This window comes from Diaphorina citri, unplaced genomic scaffold, assembly GCF_000475195.1.
Source record: "Diaphorina citri unplaced genomic scaffold, Diaci psyllid genome assembly version 1.1 scaffold1553, whole genome shotgun sequence".
NCBI classification, from domain to species: Eukaryota; Metazoa; Arthropoda; class Insecta; order Hemiptera; family Psyllidae; genus Diaphorina; species Diaphorina citri.
Genome location: NW_007378979.1, coordinates 16,575 through 36,947, shown reverse-complemented (window position 1 = coordinate 36,947; position 20,373 = coordinate 16,575). Strand labels below are relative to the sequence as shown.

Genomic DNA, 20,373 nt, shown 5'->3' with positions numbered 1-20,373 from the left:
TCCGAAGCGAAACCTGACCATCCTGCAGTTTACTATGAACCAAGCAACGCATAGAGCTGAACCCATTTGTTTGGATGTTCTCAATGATGAACAAGATGAACAGGTAGGACTCGGTTCGATGTGAAATTCACCGCTTAAGTAGAATCATTTTCTTAAATCTGGGAGACCTATATTCCTTTTTTGTGAGATACTGTACATTGCCTATAGGCAAAGCGTAAGGAGGTGTCCACAACGGAACCCCGACTCAGAAGAACAGGTAGGACTCGGTTCGATGTGAAATTCACCGCTTAAGTAGAATCATTTTCTTAAATCTGGGAGACCCATATTACCCATAGTACCTACCCAAGAGAAAATAAACAAACCATGCTAATGAATAGAAGCGTCCTCAACGGAGCCTTGACCATAGTACCTACCCTTGCAGAAAATGAACAAATTGAGCTTAGCGATGGTAGATGGTTTTGTATACATTTTTGAGAACATTCTAACCTCGGAATTTTCAAAAACAAGCTTTCTTACTTTCCTTATCCTATAGAAAGGAAAGTAATGTAATCGGGTCAAATTTTTGACGTGCCACCCGACAGATTCTTTATTGCGCTTCTTTACATGTAAGAATTGAACCACAATTATTTTTTTTCCTTTTGGGTTTTGTGAACTTTGAAATATTTAGGTTTTTCTATTCTTAAAATGACGGTCAAAAATTTTCATCTCGATCGGACAGTTCCAATACTCTCAGGAAGTTGATTTTCATTTTTTTAGTACAAAATATTATTGTCACAAACGACATGTAGGTTCTCTTTTTCAAGATAAATATGGTTTTCAATTTTTAGAATTATTTTTTCCGAAAAAAAAGACACTTTCTCCCGACACAGGCCACATGCGTCTAATGTAGCAGTTGTTTCATTGCTACGAAATAAAAACGGCGGTGGAACACTCATCTTTTTTTTTTTTTAAATAACACTGCAAACATGACAAAAGCTCTGCTCTGTACATTATGTAGGTACTTGGAATTCAGGGTATTTACAATCACAAAGAATAAAATGTGATGTACCAAGCACCTACGAGTATTCCTAGATTGTCCTAGAAGTAGTAGGAATTCAGGGTATTTACAATCACAAAGAATAAAATGTGATGTACCAAGCACCTACGAGTATTCCTAGATTGTCCTAGAAGTAGTAAACATATTGTAGCATTTGTGATATGTAGGTATTTTGAGTTAAACCTACTTCAAAGTTCAACTGATTGGATGATTACTTAATTGATTTTAAACTTTGATTTATTTAAGACTATAAATAGCCAATCAGATTGCTCGTAACTCGTAACTCAAAAACAAGCTTTCTTACTTTCCTTATCCTATAGAAAGGAAAGTAATGTAATCGGGTCAAATTTTTGACGTGCCACCCGACAGATTCCTCTGATAGAGTACTTTATTGCGCTTCTTTACATGTAAGAATTGAACTACAATTATTTTTTTTTCCTTTTGGGTTTTGTGAACTTTGAAATATTTAGGTTTTTCTATTCTTAAAATGACGGTCAAAAATTTTCATCTCGATCGGACAGTTCCAATACTCTGAGGAAGTTGATTTTCATTTTTTTAGTACAAAATATTATTGTCACAAACGACATGTAGGTTCTCTTTTTACATGGTTTTTTCAAGATAAATATGGTTTTCAATTTTTAGAATTATTTTTTCCGAAAAAAAAGACACTTTCTCCAAAAAAAATTGGGGATACTTTGCACCACCATTTTTCTGACCAAAACGGGTGGAACATGTACCTATCAACTTTAATTTTTTATACAATTTCATGTGTTAAAATAGTTTTTCCATCTAGAGCTACCTACATACAAAATTTTCTTTACTAAATTGTTACAGTCGCGTCCTTGGACCATACCGGTATAGCATACCAAATTTCATCGCTCTGCGACAAACCGTTCTTGAGATACCTATTTTGTATACCACCTTTTTCTCACGAAACGACTTTGGTTAATATCTGGATGGGTGACTATCAGAATTTTACTAAATTGTTACAGTCGCGTCCTTGGACCATACCGGTATTTAGCAAAATTTTCGATGGTCAGTTTTTTGTGCCAAAACACGTTTTGAGGTCCCTAGAGCCTAAATCCAAAGTTTCAGCCATTGGTCCGTGTGTCTTTCCTTCTGTCCTTCCGTCTGTCTGTAAACAAAATATCTCGAGAACGGCAAGAGCTAGCCTAGAGACTTAAAATTTGGCAAGCAGCTGTCAAATGTGACAAGGATGCGACACGAATCCAAAGTTTCAGCCATTGGTCCGTGTGTCTTTCCTTCTGTCCTTCCGTCTGTCTGTAAACAAAATATCTCGAGAACGGCAAGAGCTAGAGACTTAAAATTTGGCAAGCAGCTGTCAAATGTGACAAGGATGCGACACGAAACTTTTGGTTCAGATCGGTGCAACGCTTGGCGGCATTTCGGCCGCTTTTTGCGGGTTTTCGGTTTAATTCAATGATATCTCGAGAAAGGTATGAGCTAGATACTTGAAATTTATGAGCTAGATAAGTTTTGACTTCAGGGCCCCGTTTCATGAAACTTATAAGTCCTGTATTACAGGGAAATATGAGGCTCTGGACCGAGTAGGTATCTAGAAAAAGTCATTCTCACTTATAGAGGCTTACTTGATTTTCCCATTTAAACAGGTTTTTTTTTCCTTTTTTTTTAGTAAAAAATGAAGGGTCCACGATACCAACCACACACAATGTTACTTGCCTTCACTGATCCAATGAAAACTGGCATGTTCAGGAATATTTTGTAGGTATCACCTACTCTCAAGTTAGTTGCTGTCCTCAACAGAGAACCAACCATGAATCCTAGCCTAGTTCCAGCCCAGGGGAAAACAAACCATGGTAATGGATAGAAGTGTCCTCAACAGAGCACTGACCTTAGCTGCATAGCTGCAACCCTTACAGAAAATCAAGAAATTGAGCGGGGTATTTTTCTGCAAGTGTCAATGGTTTTGTAAACATTTTTGATAATAAACTAACATTCTAACCTCAAAAATGCCAGGTGTATCTAAAAAAGCAGGAGGTTCCATGCTCCATTGTGGACACTTCTGTGAAGATTGATGCATAACATATTACAATTGAACCTGTCTAAGTGGGAATCCCTTGCAAGGGACCAACAATTTTTTCCCACTCACCCAGGCTGCTCAGTTAAAAATTGTCCCACTTAGAGAGGTTGCCATTTTCCTATTCCCACTTACAGAGGTAAATGTGAACACTGGTTTGGAGGAAGAGGAATATTACTTCATGCAAATGATTGATTCCGTGACTGAATGTTGCGGGGCCCACTCAGCCTCGTGAGGAAAATGAGTAGCTATGGCATGACAAATTCCCACTTACAGAGGTCCGCAGAAGGCTCCAGACCTAGGAAAATGGCAACCTTTCCCACTTACAGAGGCTCTGGACCGAGTAGGTATCTAGAAAAAGTCATTCTCACTTATAGAGGCTTACTTGATTTTCCCATTTAAACAGGTTTTTTTTTTCCTTTTTTTTTTTTAGTAAAAAATGAAGGGTCCAAATTGAGATATTGGGAAAATCCTACAATGCTGCAGTGAGCACCAAAGTTGTGACATAATAACACAAAGAAACTGCATTTACATTTAGTAATGTCTACAGTTCAATGAACTCCTTACTCCACAAGGTCTACAGTTCTTACCTGCCCGCAGCCCACCAGTTCAGCAACGCGTTTACAACTCGGCGGCAGATTCTCCCACAACTGTAGACACCTCATCCAAAAGGGTCCAAGATTTTTATTTTCCCACTTATCCAGGTTTCCCACCTAGACGAGTCCCACTTAGACAGGTTTGAAGGTACGTATATGTTATATGATTGGTCTTGGTGGTGGTCCATCATGTAGGCTAGGGTCAATGGTCATCATTATGGACACCTACTTAGGAATGGACTCCTAACAGTCCTAACCTCCTGTTGGTATTTAGGTGGCATATTGTAGGTATATGCTATATGCCATGTAGGTGGTTTTAACTTTTACCTATTAAGTTCTAACATGAGGTGGACAAGAGGTAATACTTACATTATTTCCCAGACATACATAACAAGTGAATTCGGGAATTGTGAACAGAAGACAAGGAATTTGTTGTTACTGGTTACTGTTTTTAGCTATTTTCATGCTGATTTGATTTCAAACTTTGGAAAGCTGTCATTTAACTTTTCTTCATCTTCACTTCAACAACAGAAATCAAATCAAAATCAGCACTATCAGCAGTTGTGCTGGTTGTGTGTTGTGAGTTTAAATTTGTTTTTTTTTTTTTTTTTTCCTTCAATTTTTTTTTTTTTTTTTTTTTTTAATTGGTTTTTTCTTTTTTTTTTTCAACTTTGGTGTAAAGAAGTGGCGGGTAAGAGGAAAGGTGAGTTACCTACGTTTGAGTTTCATTAGGCGTATTTTTTTTTTGCAAATGCAATATGCAAATTGAGGATTCTCATGTAAAAAATAATTCAACCTAACATAAATAAAACGAAGCGGTCAAAAATTAGGTAGGTACATTCACAAATCTGTTTTCGATTTTAAAATCTACTTGCCGAGATTTTGTGTTTGAACTCGCGCTTTTCGAAGGATTTTTTTTTTTTTTTTTTTTTTTTTTTTTTCCCCGCGGCGGCGAGTGCTAATATTTTGACAACACTGCACGTGACGTCACGGCCATAGTTGAAAAAAAAAAAAAAAAAACAACAAACAAAGAAACACTTGCTTGGCATTTTCCCATTTGAATATTTTGAGACTGTTGCTTTTTCGTCAGTTTTGAGGCTTATGTATTTTCTAAATGATTAATTTTTATATTATTATACCTTGAATTTGATAGAGAAAAGTTTTGAGGTCCGCCTAGAGCTAAATCCAAAGTTTACAGCCATTGTCCTGTGTGTGTCTGTCTGTGTGGTCTGTACAGTCTGTAAACAAAATATCTCGAGACCGGTATAGCGCTAGAGACTTGAAATTTGGTTATGCAGCTGTAAAATGTGACAAGGAGGATGCGACACGAGGCGCGTGGTTATGAACAGGGCGCATCGTAGGACATCGTCGGACTTTTTGCGTGTAAAGTTGGCGGGAAATTTCGAATTTTTGATTTTTTTTCCGCAACTTGTACAATCTGAATTCATTTTTTACTTTTTTATCTTTAGTTTGCACGTTTATTATTATACTTTTCATTTATAATTGAGCTATTAAAACAATGCAAATTACAAAGCAAACCAAAAATTAAATATAAAATTGAATTTTAAAATTGCGCCGGGAACGCTTCTCACGTTCGTCCGAGCTCATTCTCAGCCCTGTTCATAAAACACACCCCGAAAACTTTGTTAAGATCGGGTGGAACAGGTTGGCGGATTTTACCGCTTTTTGGCCGGTTTTCGGTGTAATTTACAATATCTCGGGGAACGGTATTGGAGCTAGAGACTTTGAATTTGGTATGTAGTCGACAAATGTGACAAGGATGGAACACAAAAACGTCTTGGTTGAGATGGTTTGCTGCGGCTTGGAGGTATTTTGACCGCTTTTGGACAGATTTCGACCCGTTTTTTGGCACGGTTTCAGCTATACCTTGACTAAACGGTTTATGAGTCACATCAAATGTCCGAGCAAAGCTCCCTCGCAGGCACGCCATTAATGTGTTTGGTGCGCATACATTTCTGACGCAGTTCTTTCTGCTCCTTCTGCTAACGCGCTCGCATAGTGGCGGCTACCTACGGGGGACAAAAATAGCCAACTGCGTTAAGTCGACCGTCACACAATCTTTTGAACTCTTTCATTATAAAAATTTGAATTTTCGACCTTTTACAGTTATTGTTTTCGGAGTTTGACCTCAGATTTGGATTTTTCCCAACTTTTAACATAGGAATCGACCATTTATTTATAATTTTTACCATTTGCAACGTCCTCCAACCTATAGGATAAGGAAAGTTTAAAAAAAAAAAAAAAAAACACAGAGTGACATTGAAAAATATTCTAGTGATCTATATTATGTGATTCATAAATAATCAATAGCTTGAGGTAATAAGTTTCAAAAACTCATAATAGGCTAACCAAAGAAGTTGCAGATTCGATTCGGCGTGAAAATACACGGTACCCTAATAACTATCACATGCTTACTTTGTTAATAATGGTTCACAAATAAAAGGGGAAATTTGTTGGACACAGGGGGTATCGAACCCGCAAATCTCAACTGTAAGTTGACAGGATCTAAAAGTTTCACCATTCAATTCGGCCGTCAAAATCACATATATAGGTATAGGTATGTTTTATTTGTATCAATCTTTATTTTCTTTTTTTTTTTTTTTTTTTTTTACCAAGAATTTCTTATCCTCAGCTTATCGTAAAAACTTCCAAGAGATTAATCTAAACATAGGATTAACTATCTCAACAATGCTAAAAGGGAAATTTGTTGACACAGGGAAGTATCGAACCCGCAACTTCTCAACTGTAAGTCGGAGAGTGCTAAAAGTAGCACCATTCGATTCGGCGTAAAAAAATCAAATGGGATTATCTATTCAAATTTGTTGACACAGGGAAGTATCGAACCCGCAACTTCTCAACTGTAAGTCGGAGAGTGCTAAAAGTAGCACCATTCAATTCGGCGTAAAAAATCACATGGGGTTATCTATTCACATGCTTACTTGTTAATGATTCACAAATAGGTAAAAGGGAAATTTGTTGACACAGGGGAGTATCGAACCCGCAACTTCTCAACTGTAAGTTGGAGAGAGTGCTAAAAGTAGCACCATTCGATTCGGCGTAAAAAAATCAAATGGGATTATCTATTCACATGCTTACTTTTGTTAATGATTCACAAATAGGTAAAAGGGAAATTTGTTGACACAGGGGAGTATCGAACCCGCAACTTCTCAACTGTAAGTTGGAGAGAGTGCTAAAAGTAGCACCATTCGATTCGGCGTAAAAAAATCAAATGGGATTATCTATTCACATGCTTACTTGTTAATGATTCACAAATAGGTAAAAGGGAAATTTGTTGACACAGGGGAGTATCGAACCCGCAACTTCTCAACTGTAAGTTGGAGAGAGTGCTAAAAGTAGCACCATTCGATTCGGCGTAAAAAAATCAAATGGGATTATCTATTCACATGCTTACTTGTTAATGATTCACAAATAGGTAAAAGGGAAATTTGTTGACACAGGGGAGTATCGAACCCGCAACTTCTCAACTGTAAGTTGGAGAGAGTGCTAAAAGTAGCACCATTCGATTCGGCGTAAAAAAATCAAATGGGATTATCTATTCACATGCTTACTTGTTAATGATTCACAAATAGGTAAAAGGGAAATTTGTTGACACAGGGGAGTATCGAACCCGCAACTTCTCAACTGTAAGTTGGAGAGAGTGCTAAAAGTAGCACCATTCGATTCGGCGTAAAAAAATCAAATGGGATTATCTATTCACATGCTTACTTGTTAATGATTCACAAATAGGTAAAAGGGAAATTTGTTGACACAGGGGAGTATCGAACCCGCAACTTCTCAACTGTAAGTTGGAGAGAGTGCTAAAAGTAGCACCATTCGATTCGGCGTAAAAAAATCAAATGGGATTATCTATTCACATGCTTACTTGTTAATGATTCACAAATAGGTAAAAGGGAAATTTGTTGACACAGGGGAGTATCGAACCCGCAACTTCTCAACTGTAAGTTGGAGAGAGTGCTAAAAGTAGCACCATTCGATTCGGCGTAAAAAAATCAAATGGGATTATCTATTCACATGCTTACTTGTTAATGATTCACAAATAGGTAAAAGGGAAATTTGTTGACACAGGGGAGTATCGAACCCGCAACTTCTCAACTGTAAGTTGGAGAGAGTGCTAAAAGTAGCACCATTCGATTCGGCGTAAAAAAATCAAATGGGATTATCTATTCACATGCTTACTTGTTAATGATTCACAAATAGGTAAAAGGGAAATTTGTTGACACAGGGGAGTATCGAACCCGCAACTTCTCAACTGTAAGTTGGAGAGAGTGCTAAAAGTAGCACCATTCGATTCGGCGTAAAAAAATCAAATGGGATTATCTATTCACATGCTTACTTGTTAATGATTCACAAATAGGTAAAAGGGAAATTTGTTGACACAGGGGAGTATCGAACCCGCAACTTCTCAACTGTAAGTTGGAGAGAGTGCTAAAAGTAGCACCATTCGATTCGGCGTAAAAAAATCAAATGGGATTATCTATTCACATGCTTACTTGTTAATGATTCACAAATAGGTAAAAGGGAAATTTGTTGACACAGGGGAGTATCGAACCCGCAACTTCTCAACTGTAAGTTGGAGAGAGTGCTAAAAGTAGCACCATTCGATTCGGCGTAAAAAAATCAAATGGGATTATCTATTCACATGCTTACTTGTTAATGATTCACAAATAGGTAAAAGGGAAATTTGTTGACACAGGGGAGTATCGAACCCGCAACTTCTCAACTGTAAGTTGGAGAGAGTGCTAAAAGTAGCACCATTCGATTCGGCGTAAAAAAATCAAATGGGATTATCTATCCTAATTTAAAGAAAATTATTAACTGTACACGTATTAATTTAGGTCACAGGGTTTTATTTCAACATTTTATTTATTTATTATTATTATTATTTTTTTTTTTACAAAATATATTTTTTTCATAGATTTGTATACATCTATGTTTTCTTTACAATTTTTTTACACTTTTCACTTCTAAAACGACCAAAACAAACGAAAAATGTGCAGAAAAAAACTATCGAAAACTATCGATAGTCAAGCCTCAACTATCGATAGCGTTCGATAGTCAAAACTATCGATAGTTATCGATAGTGCTATCGATAGTTCTCCTCCTCTAGGAGAGAGCACTGAAGAGCAGCGAAAATTCAAAATTTCCGATCATTTTCCCATTTCCCGTGTTCGTGTTTTCCTGCGTTTTTCTTTTCTTAGAGCCTAAATCCAAAGTTTCAGCCATTGGTCCGTGTGTGTGTCTGTCTGTGTGTCTGTACAGTCTGTAAACAAAATATCTCGAGAATGGTAAAAGAGCTAGAGACTTGAAATTTGGTATGCAGCTGTAAAATGTGACAAGGATGCGAGATGCGACACGAAACTTTTGGTTAAGATCGGTGCAACGGTTGGCGGCATTTTACCGCTTTTAGGCGGTTTTCGGTGTAGGTAATTTAACAATATCTCGGGAACATTTTACCACTTTTTGGCGGTTTTCGGTGTAATTTAACAATATCTCGGGAACGGTATGAGCTAGAGACTTGAAATTTGGTATGCAGTTCACAAATCACAAATGTGACAAGGATGGAACACAAAACGTTTGGTTGAGATGGTTGCTGCCTTGGAGGTATTTTGACCGCTTTTGGACAGATTTCGACCGTTTTTTGGCGGTTTTCAGCTATACCGACTAAACGGTTGAACCTTATCTGTTTAGGACAAAGTCCGCCCCGGGCGGAAATCGAATCCGCGACCTAGCACTTAGAAGGCAGACGCTCTACCATCCAAGCTAAAAGAGGGCAGTAAGTCCAAAATTTGACATTTTGAGTTATATATCTATACCCACGTATTCCCTCGCAGGCAACGCATTAATGTGTTTGTGCGCATACATTTCTGCGCAGTTCTTTCTGCTCCTCTGCTAACGCGCTCGCATAGTGGCAATGTGTTTGTGCGCATACATTTCTGCGCAGTTCTTTCTGCTCCTCTGCTAACGCGCTTTAGCACTTACAAGGCAGACACGCTACCAACTAAGCTAACTAGGCTGGCACTCATTCATTTAATCTAAAGAGAGATTTGCAAAAGTTGCTGTCTGCACAGTTTTCTTGTGTGACCTCAAGGGTACGGCTTTCCAATCAACAGTAGAATGCAATAATGACTTGGGTGTTGAATTTATTGTGAGATTGGTTTGGTTGTAAATAGGTGATGTTATAGCATGTTTCCAGTCACTTGTCATCAAGTGACTGGAAATTTCAATTTATGTCCTGTGGATCTGGGGAGTTCTTTATTATTTTTTTTTCTTCTTTAAGTAAAACTTTTTCTGTTAAAGGCTTTGGGTCAGTGTCTCGGGCATGAAATTAAGTTCCTTGTTAAATAATTTTACAGAATGTATGAGTGATTTTTACTTCATGAAAATCTGGTCTCATGTCTCGTCTTAAGAATACATTATTTTATGTCTGGTTGTGATTCAATAGGTAGTAAATCTAACTTGAAGCCTTTGATGTCTGATCTCATATGTTGCAGAGACTCTGACCCAAAACCTTTGTCAAACTCTCACACTCTGCCAGTGTTACTTGTGGTGTAAAAATCATGGGATCCAAACATTTTGTACAACTCTTACCCCTAGACCAATCCCAACAATACATCAGCTTCTTACTCATAGTATCTGGACTACTCCTACGATGGCTGACAAGTTTACATCCCTATTCAGGCCAAGGGAAACCTCCTATGTTTGGTGACTATGAGGCACAGCGACATTGGATGGAGATCACCCGACACCTTCCCGTCAGCACATGGTACCAAAACACAACAGATAATGATCTCCTGTACTGGGGATTAGATTATCCGCCACTCACTGCATATCATAGTCTACTGTGTGGCTATGTGGCAGAGTATTTTGTACCTGACGGAGTGAAGTTGTTTACATCCCATGGACATGAATCTTATCAACACAAATATTTCATGCGGCTCTGTGTCCTAGTGTCTGATGTACTCATCTACATCCCTGCACTCCTATGCTTCTTCTCCCGAACAGAGAACAGTTCTAGTCAGCGAGTGTCCCAGACATTTGTCCTGAGTGTAGCATTGATCTACCCTGGACTGATACTGATAGATCATGGTCACTTTCAGTTCAACTGTATTTCTCTCGGACTGTTCATCTGGGCGTGTCATCATCTTCACCTGAACAACCCAGTGTGCACAGCTATTCTATTCAGCCTAAGTGTGAACTATAAGCAAATGGAGCTCTACCATGCACTACCGTTCTTCTTCTACTACCTTGGCCATGTCTACCACACAACAGATATCCGACTACTTCTCACACTAGGATCATCTGTATTAATAACATTCATATTAGTATGGTTACCATTCCTCAGTGTCTCACAACTGGGTCACGTCATGTATAGACTATTCCCCATCTATCGGGGCCTGTTTGAGGATAAAGTGGCCAACTTCTGGTGCAGTGCAAATGTTGTCTACAAGTTCACTATTTACATGACCAATGATCAGATGGCCCTCATGTGTCTCTGTACAACATTACTCGCCATTCTACCATCCTGTGTATCCGTGTTTAGGAAACCGAATGTTGTCAAGTTTCAGCAAAGTCTGATTGTTGTGTCCCTTGGGTTTTTCCTCTTCTCATTCCATGTTCATGAGAAGTCTATACTCCTCGTATCAACTCCTGTCATTCTGTATCTACCTCGCGATCCATTCCCATGTGTTTGGTTTCTATTTATATCTACATTTAGTATGTTTGACCTCTATATTAAAGATAACCTTGTGTTGCCTAGTCTCACACTCATGGCTCTATACTACACTATCATTCATGACTTTGCCAGAAAATCTCGACTCGTGTACTATATATTCCTAGGCTCACTGCTAGGATGTGTTCTATTGATGTGTATAGCACTTGGCGTGGCACCACCACCCAGATATCAACATCTCTTCAGTTTATTCATAGCTACCTACTCGTTCGGTCATTTCGCTTTGTTTTTTGTGTATTTCTATTGCAAGCAGTTAGATTTCAAGTTTAAATATATTAAACTCTTGTGAAACCAAATTTCATCGCTCTAGGACAAACCGTTCTTGAGATATTTTGTATACCACCTTTTCCCATTTAAACCTGTAGTACACACATACATATACATACATACATACATACATACATACATACATACATACGTACAGACCATGAGACAAACCGGTCTTGAGATATTTTGTATACAACCTTTTCCCATTTAAACCTGTGGTACATACATACGTACAGACCATGGGACAAAAACTACTTTTTTGTTCTACTTTTTCCCATTTAAACCTGTAGTACGTACGTACGTAACGTACAGACCATGGGCTAAAAACCACTTTTTTGAATCAGGGTCAAAACACGGATATTTCCAACCATTTCCCGATTTTGAAAATTTGGACCGATTGCAATACTTTCATTACTAGTATAGCTCCGCTATACTGTAGTAATAGAAAGTAATAAAAAGTTTGACAGAGGGAACTGTAACTGCTAAGGTCTTATATCGTTCCGATACCGAAGTGAGAAGGAAAACAGGAGAAAGTCAGCCGTTCCGAAAACGAACCTTATCTGTTTAGGACAAAGTCCGCCCCGGGCGGAAATCGAATCCGCGACCTAGCACTTAGAAGGCAGACGCTCTACCATCCAAACTAACTAAGCTAATAAACAATCTTTTTATTATTTACGTAGGTATTTTCAAGATAGATTAAAATAAAAATGTTTTACAGAACAGTATTGCTTACCAAATGTTTTGATTTTATTTTCTAGAGCAGAGCTTATCAAAGTTGTCACCACACTTTCTCATTAGTTTTGTGATCTTGGGCAGCGGTTCCCAACCTTTTTTCGCCCGCGTACCCCTTGGGTATCCGGGTTCAATCTCACGTCCCCCACCCCACCATAATAATGAGTACCGGGTACCTACCCATACCTAAGTTGACGTGTACCAATTCTTCTTGTTGGAAATAAAAGGAGTGTTTTACCGCCGTTTTTATTTCGTAGCAATGTTTCATTGCCTCTCATCAGATGGGCGAGAAGAGACACAATACTTCTCATTTAGGTTCTGGGCCAGCACAAGAACACCAGAAAGTAAGCCGTCGAAATATTTTCAATCGAAAAACGAGTACAAATATTTTGTCGATGGTGGGAATAGAAGATGGGACCAGCAGAATGGCAAGCAAGCGCGTTACCACTGGGCTAACCGTACCCCCGTTCTTTTACTTCAAGGGAGAGGAGGTAGGTACTTACCCCCGCGACTTGACAAAAAGGAATCAAACGTAGACTGCGCCGCATGCGATTTTTCCCCCAAAATAATGTCCTCAAGTCTGTTCGAAATCAATCCTTGAAGTAAAAATTCAGTACCTTTTTGGACTTTTCTGCGCAGATAAGCCGTCAAAATTCAAAATTTGCTTTTGTTATTTTTCTGTCCGCGATTACCTGCTCAATTTTATTTCGCATACCCCCAGGGGTACGCGTACCCCCGGTTGGGAACGGCTGCAGTAGGTAATATATGTAGTTATACAGCCACACGTTCCTACTGTACGTACCATCTGTATACAGGGTGTCGAATGGAGCAGTTGCAAATGGGTTAAAATTATAAATAAATGGTCGATTCCTATGTAAAAGTTGGGAAAATCCACATTTGATGTCAAAACTCCGAAAAAATAACTGAAAAAGGTCAAAAAATCAATTTCTGTTGAGCTCTGATCTTGAAATTTTTCGCGACGACCTATGAACTCAAAGCGAGAAAGTTTTAGATAACACTTCAGTCGATCATTTAAGACCGGTTTTAGCGTCATCTATGTTAAGCTACGCCGAGCAAGGCCAATAAATGGATGGGTGACTTGAGCCTTATATTGGGAATAAAGGGAGAACGGGCTCTAGTCTTGATTTTAAATCATTACGTGAAAGTAAAATCAAAAAATCAAATCAAGAATGATAATAAACTGAATATTAAACAAATTAGGTAGGTACATAGGTATTGATTTTCTCTAATCACGATCGAATAAACTACGGGCTAAAAAATTCCCGGAGGGACGGACCCAGCTTGTTTTTACTTCAAGGGAGAGGGGGTAGGTACTTACCGCCACGACAAAAAGGAATCAAACGTGCGATTTCTTTCCCCGGAGGGTCTCTCGCGTACCCCCCGGTTGGGAACCGCTGATCTAGGGGGTCATCAGTATTCCTTTCAATAGATGTAGGTACATGAAATGTTGCAAGTGGAGAAATCTACTTACTTAGGTACCTAGGTATAATTTTAAGCAGTACATATTATGAATCTTTTTTAAAGAAAATAGAGTTCGAAATTAATTATTTAAACCAGCAATTTATAAAAAATCAAAGGAATAAGTTTTTTGCTATTGTTTCGGCCAACTTGGACCACGTAGGAGTTTGTATTAATTTATTTTGTTGGTACCCACACTTGGTAAAACAACTTATGCCTGTGATTTCAACTTTTGTCTACAGTGAGTACAGTGTTTCAATTTTTGTCTACAGTGTTAACAATGCCACTACATATTGTTATTTATTTGGTTCTCCAGGATGTTGTAGATGATTCAGATGGTTGTGGAGGAAATGTGAGTACAGTGTTTCAATTTTTGTCTACAGTGTTAACAATGCCACTACATATTGTTATTTATTTGGTTCTCCAGGATGTTGTAGATGGTTGTGGAGGAAAATTTACCGTGCTGATTGTGTCAGACAAGTTTGAAGGCAAGGGCATTCTTCAAAGACACAGGTATTAAACTAGTCAAAACTTTAAGAAAAAAAAAAGAAAAGATTGGTATTTCACTTTCATTTTTATTTTCTTTATCCTAAAGGAAGGAAACCTATAAGAAGGAAAGACGCTCGCCTGGTAAACAGGAGGGCGTGGGTTCGAACCCAGCCAAGGCATGGAATTTTATCCTCATTTATTTGAGAATTCAACCACATAATAATAGAGCATCAAGGGTTAGGTGGTACAGAACGCCAACGGCGTTAACCTTGCCCAGTGGTTGCCTTCCACTCAAGAGTCTATTATTATTATTTACTCGTAGACCTTCGCTCGCCTGGTAAACAGGAGGGCGTGGGTTCGAACCCAGCCAAGGCATGGAATTTTATCCTCATTTATTTGAGAATTCAACCACATAAAAATAGAGCATTAAGGGTTAGGTGGTACAGAACGCCAACGGCGTCAAACTAGAAACTAAAGTAATAAACGAATAATAATTTTATATTTATATATAAAAACAGAAGAAAGACAATGGCATCACTGGATATAACAGCTAGTGCCCCGGGCAAGATAATACTGTGTGGAGAACATAGTGTTGTGTACGAGGGTTATGCCGCCCTGGCTGCTAGTATCAATAGACGTACCTCATGCCGGCTGATAACTATACTGCCAAAACTAGTTCGGATAGAACTAAATAGTTTGAATTTCAATCATGTCATGAGTTTGGAGGAGCTCAACGCTATCGTGAACACAATACAAGATAAAATCCTCCTGGACGATGTAAGTTTATTAATATATATATCTATATTTTTGGGAGTCGAAAATAGGACGTGTACTTTATTAAACACAGTGGCACAGAGTGACATTGAAAATATTTCTAGTGATCTATATAGTGATTCATAAATAATCAATAGCTGAGGTAAGTAAGTTTCAAAACTCATAATAGCTAACCAAAGAAGTTGCAGATTCGATTCGGCGTGAAAAATCACACGGTACCTAATAACTATTCACATGCTTACTTTGTTAATTAATGGTTCACAAATAAAAGGGAAATTTGTTGACACAGGGGGTATCGAACCCGCAAATCCTCAACTGTAAGTTGGACAGATCTAAAAGTTTCACCATTCAATTCGGCGTCAAAAATCACGGTCGACCTATATATCAAATTAAAGGTCTTTTTACCAGGAACACGAAAATGGTGGTGCAAATTTTGTCCAGAAAACATAGGTACATGAAATGTTGCAAGTGGAGAAATCTACTTACTTAGGTACCTAGGTATAATTTTAAGCAGTACCTATTATGAATCTTTATTAAAGAAAATAGAGTTTGAAATTAATTATTTAAACCAACAATTTATAAAAAATCAAAGGAATAAGTTTGTCGCGACGACCTATGAACTCAAAGCGAGAAAGTTTTAGATAGGTAACACTTCATTCGATCATTTAAGACCGGTTTTAGCGTCATATCTATGTTGTTCAGCTACGCCGAGCAAGGCCAACTTACACAAGCCAGGTTAAAGTCTTAGTGAATATCCAGAAGCCATGACAATGAAAAAGGAAGCTCCTTTTTGTGTTTAACCTAACCCTGTAATATCACTGCTCATCGGTAACATCTCTACTCTGTAGCAATTTTTCATTGTTGTGCCTTCCAAACTGGTGCCCTTACTTGAAACTTAGTTTGTCGCGACGACCTATGAACTCAAAGCGAGAAAGTTTTAGATAGGTAACACTTCATTCGATCATTTAAGACCGGTTTTAGCGTCATCTATGTTGTTCAGCTACGCCGAGCAAGGCCAATATAAATGGATGGGTGACTTGAACATTCTGTAGTGGGCCATAGGTTATTTTATAAAAGAAAATTTGCATTCCAAGTTTGGTTGTGGTAAAAATTAGCACTTTTTACCTATTTTGACGTACTCAAATTAAGATCAATACCAGGCTCCGTGCGCCTAGTAAATCATTACATAAAAGTAAAATCAAAAAATCAAATCAAGAATAATAATAAACTGAATATTAAATAAAATAGGTAGGTAAGCAGGTTAAATCATTACATAAAAGTAAAATCAAAAAATCAAATCAAGAATAATAATAAACTGAATATTAAATAAAATAGGTAGGTAAGCAGGTACATAAATATTGATTATTCCCGGAGGGACGGGCCCCGCTTGTTTGGAATCAGGGGATCCCAAAACGGATATTTCCACCCATTTCCCGATTTTGAAAATTTGGACCGATTGCAATACTTTCTCATTAGGTACGTTGTAGGTTCCCTATACGTAAGGGTAATAGAAAGTAATAATGCAGAATGCAGCAAGCGCTTTATCTTTATATTCTTTATGTGAACGCGGCTTCTGATTTCGGCTTCACTTTTGTGTAAGTAAAATGCAACAAAATCCTCCTCCTTCAACGCTACCTCCTGTGAGAGGAGACTGTTATATTCTTTATGTGAACGCGGCTTCTGATTTCGGCTTCACTTTTGTGTAAAATGCAACAAAATCCTCCTCCTTCAACGCTTCAGGCCGTGGTTATGAACAGGGCCATCGTAGGACATCGTCGGACATTTTGCGTGTAAAGTTGGCGGGAAATTCGAATTTTTGATTTTTTTCCGCATCTTGTACAATCTGAATTCATTTTTTACTTTTTATCTTTAGTTTGCTCGTTTATTAAATTAGATATTACAAACAAGCGAATTACAAAGCAAACAAAAATAAATATAAAATAAATTTTAAAAATTGCCGCCGGGACAGAGGGTTAGAAAAAATGCCCAACAATCCCACGCTATCCTTGCTTAAGTTACCACTCCAATGCAAAACTGTAGAAACAATATCCTATCTCACCTCGTCCGAGCTCATCTCAGCCCTGTACATAAACACAGCCAGAAAGCAGCAAGCGCTTTATCTGTTATATTCTTTATGTGAACGCGGCTTCTGATTTCGGCTTCACTTTTGTGTAAAATGCAACAAAATCCTCCTCCTTCAACGCTTCAACCTCCTGTGAGAAGAGAGAGCACTGAGAGAGCAGCGAAAATTCAAAATTTCCGATCATTTTCCCATTTCCCGTGTTTTCCTGCGTTTAAGCGTTTTTCTTTTTCCTGTGATGTGTCAGAGGCAGAGGTCGGAAGACAAGTGGAGAAATCTACTTACTTAGGTACCTAGGTATAATTTTAAGCAGTACCTATTATGAATCTTTATTAAAGAAAATAGAGTTTGACATTAATTATTTAAACCAACAATTTATAAAAAATCAAAGGAATAAGTTTTTTTTTTTGCTATCGTTTCGGCCAACTTGGACCACGTAGGAGTTTGTATTAATTTATTTTGTTGGTACCCACACTCGGTAAAACAATTTATGCCTGTGATTTCAACTTTTGTCTACAGTGAGTACAGTGTTTCAATTTTTGTCTACAGTGTTAACAATGCCACTACATATTGTTATTTATTTGGTTCTCCAGGATGTTGTAGATGGTTGTGGAGGAAAATTTACCGTGCTGATTGTGTCAGACAAGTTTGAAGGCAAGGGCATTCTTCAAAGACACAGGTATTAAACTAGTCAAAACTTTAAGAAAAAAAAGAAAAGATTAGTATTTCACTTTCATTTTTATTTTCTTTATCCTAAAGGAAGGAAACCTATAAGAAGGAAAGACGCTCGCCTGGTAAACAGGAGGGCGTGGGTTCGAACCCAGCCAAGGCATGGAATTTTATCCTCATTTATTTGAGAATTCAACCACATAATAATAGAGCATCAAGGGTTAGGTGGTACAGAACGCCAACGGCGTTAACCTTGCCCAGTGGTTGCCTTCCACTCAAGAGTCTATTATTATTATTTACTCGTAGACCTTCATTGTGGTCTGTGTCGTAGCATGCCCATCCCGTAGTATGCCTCTCATCAGATGGGCGAGAAGAGACACAATACTTCCCATTTAGGTGCTGGCTCAACACGAGAACACCAGAAAGTAACCCGTTGAAATATTTGCAATCGAAAAACGAGTACAAACTTTTGTCGATGGTGGGATTCGAACCCGGGACCTTCTGCATGGCAAGCAAGCGCGCTACCACTGGACCAACCGTGCCCCCTAGATGCTGGGTCGAGAATAGAAATATTTGCAATGACAATAGTAATACCAGTGCAATGGAAAAAGAAAAAAAAATAAGGAATTAGGATTTGTTTCTTTTTCTTCTAGATCCGGAGATAAATCTTACGAGCTGACGTCACGGCATACTCTCCCGTACACATCAACTGTCCCAATCAAAGCTCTCTTGCAGGCATCACTAGTGTAAATGTGTATGCATGCGTTTTTGCGCATTTCTTATAATCTGACGTCACGACTGTTTGAATTTTTTCATTCGAACGGCAAATAAAAATTTTCAACACATTTTTCGAGATTTGATTTCAAATTTCGATTCTTCACAACTTTTTACGTCGGAAATCGACTTTTTATTATTCTCAATGTTTACCCAACTGCATTAGTTACATTCAATGTATTCTCTATGTTGACAGATTGGTGCACCAAGTTCTAGCTGAGGAAATCAAACAGATTCATGCGTTCACTCAGAAAACCCTAACATCCACCGAGTGGACCGAACAGGAGAAATCCCAATAGCACCAGTATAAAAACTAGAAACTAAAATAATAAACTAATAATAATTTTATATTTATTATAAAAACAGAACAAAGACAATGGCATCACTGGATATAACAGCTAGTGCCCCGGGCAAGATAATACTGTGTGGAGAACATAGCGTTGTGTACGAGGGTTATGCCGCCCTGGCTGCTAGTATCAATAGACGTACCTCATGCCGGCTGATAACTATACTGCCAAAACTAGTTCGGATAGAACTAAATAGTTTGAATTTCAATCATGTCATGAGTTTGGAGGAGCTCAACGCTATCGTGAACACAATACAAGATAAAATCCTCCTGGACGATGTAAGTTTATTAATATATATATCTATATTTTTGGGAGTCGAAAATAGGACGTGTACTTTATTAAACACAGTGGCGTAGCGTGGTCTAAATTAAAGTGTAGGGCGTGTAGGGCACTAATTTCCATCACCATGCATATTACTACATAATTCATGCATTGGCATAACAAGTATAAGTAGGTACTAGGTACCTACCTTCCCAGTTCCACACTCGCATTAGTATGCCTGAGAATCCTTTTTTTCCCCCCTGGGACTGCAAAGTACTTGCTCAGGGGCATTTATTTTTGCAACAACAATATTACAAATAATACAAATACAAGGTTATTCAAGACAAGATCCAAATATATAAATTTCCTATAAACTTTCCATAAATATAAATTTATAATTCCTATAGATGTAGACTCTACACTGTAGAGTTCTGTTGTGCTCTCACCTCCTGGCTAGGCCTGATAATCATGGCTAGGAAAATTGTTAAGCTTTGGAAAAAAAAAAAAAAAAAAAATCTGACCACTTTTCGGACACTACTTGACCTACAGTTCGCTGTAAGCTGTAAGAGAACATTAAATTTGCATAAAATGAATTTCGACCACACCATCTGTTTAATTTAAACATTTATGTATAAAAAGAAAAACATCATCTGAAACACTATGAACACATTAGGGAACCCCTGCTCCATCTTCCATGTTTAAGCTTCTGGTCTTGCAACGGCTCCCTCGCAGCCTTAAGGAAAACTGCCCGGATTATTGCTAGTTTATTAATATTACCTAAGTATTATTATTTTTGTAAAGAGATTTGATAAAGTGAACTGCAACTGGCAAGGTCTTATCGAAGGGAGAAGGAAGACATGATAGGAGAAAGCCAGCTGTGCCGAGAACGAAGATTATCCGTTCAGGATAAAATCCGGGTATCGGACTCGCGGCCTAGTGCTTACCAACCAAGCCAACTAGGCTGACTAATATTATTGAAAACTAGAAGGTTGCCCGTGCTTCGCCTCAAAAAAAAAAAAAAAAAAAAAAAAAAAAAAAC

General features: G+C 38.0%; 3 protein-coding genes across 4 annotated transcripts in view; all 3 read left to right on the top strand.

The window, feature by feature from the left end:
* The first annotated feature begins 1,263 nt into the window (after positions 1–1,263).
* Positions 1,264–19,108, top strand: LOC103516365 (bolA-like protein 2). 2 transcript variants are annotated; one of them, XM_026828785.1, is made up of 4 exons: positions 1,264–1,769; positions 14,183–14,292; positions 14,395–14,453; positions 18,923–19,108. In XM_026828785.1, exons 2-4 carry the CDS (start codon positions 14,221–14,223, stop codon positions 19,023–19,025), a joined length of 234 nt encoding a protein of 77 aa, XP_026684586.1. In that variant the 5' UTR covers positions 1,264–1,769; positions 14,183–14,220; the 3' UTR covers positions 19,026–19,108. The 2 variants fall into 2 exon arrangements, with proteins under 2 accessions (XP_026684586.1, XP_026684585.1); XM_026828784.1 differs by lacking the exon at positions 1,264–1,769 and having other exon boundaries at positions 14,164–14,278; positions 14,381–14,453.
* Positions 10,198–11,751, top strand: LOC103516366 (dolichyl pyrophosphate Man9GlcNAc2 alpha-1,3-glucosyltransferase). The gene has a single exon (XM_008481330.3). It carries the CDS (start codon positions 10,291–10,293, stop codon positions 11,749–11,751), a length of 1,461 nt encoding a protein of 486 aa, XP_008479552.1. The 5' UTR covers positions 10,198–10,290.
* LOC103516363 (putative mevalonate kinase) overlaps positions 18,954–20,373 on the top strand; it is a 3,813-nt gene continuing 2,393 nt past the window's right edge. The window contains exon 1 of the mRNA XM_026828783.1: positions 18,954–19,351. Coding sequence (XP_026684584.1) covers positions 19,103–19,351 — 249 coding nt within the window. The 5' untranslated portion in view covers positions 18,954–19,102. The remainder of the gene's footprint in view (positions 19,352–20,373) is intronic.

Excerpts from the sequence above, each read along its gene's own strand:
- LOC103516366 (XM_008481330.3), top strand. The coding sequence starts at position 10,291 with ATGGGATCCAAACATTTTGTACAACTCTTACCCCTAGACCAATCCCAA.
- LOC103516365 (XM_026828785.1), top strand. The coding sequence starts at position 14,221 with ATGCCACTACATATTGTTATTTATTTGGTTCTCCAGGATGTTGTAGAT. Across the intron at positions 14,293-14,394 it reads CAGATGGTTGTGGAGGAAAT|TTTACCGTGCTGATTGTGTC; the intron begins GTGAGTACAGTG and ends TGTGGAGGAAAA. Across the intron at positions 14,454-18,922 it reads GGCATTCTTCAAAGACACAG|ATTGGTGCACCAAGTTCTAG; the intron begins GTATTAAACTAG and ends CTATGTTGACAG.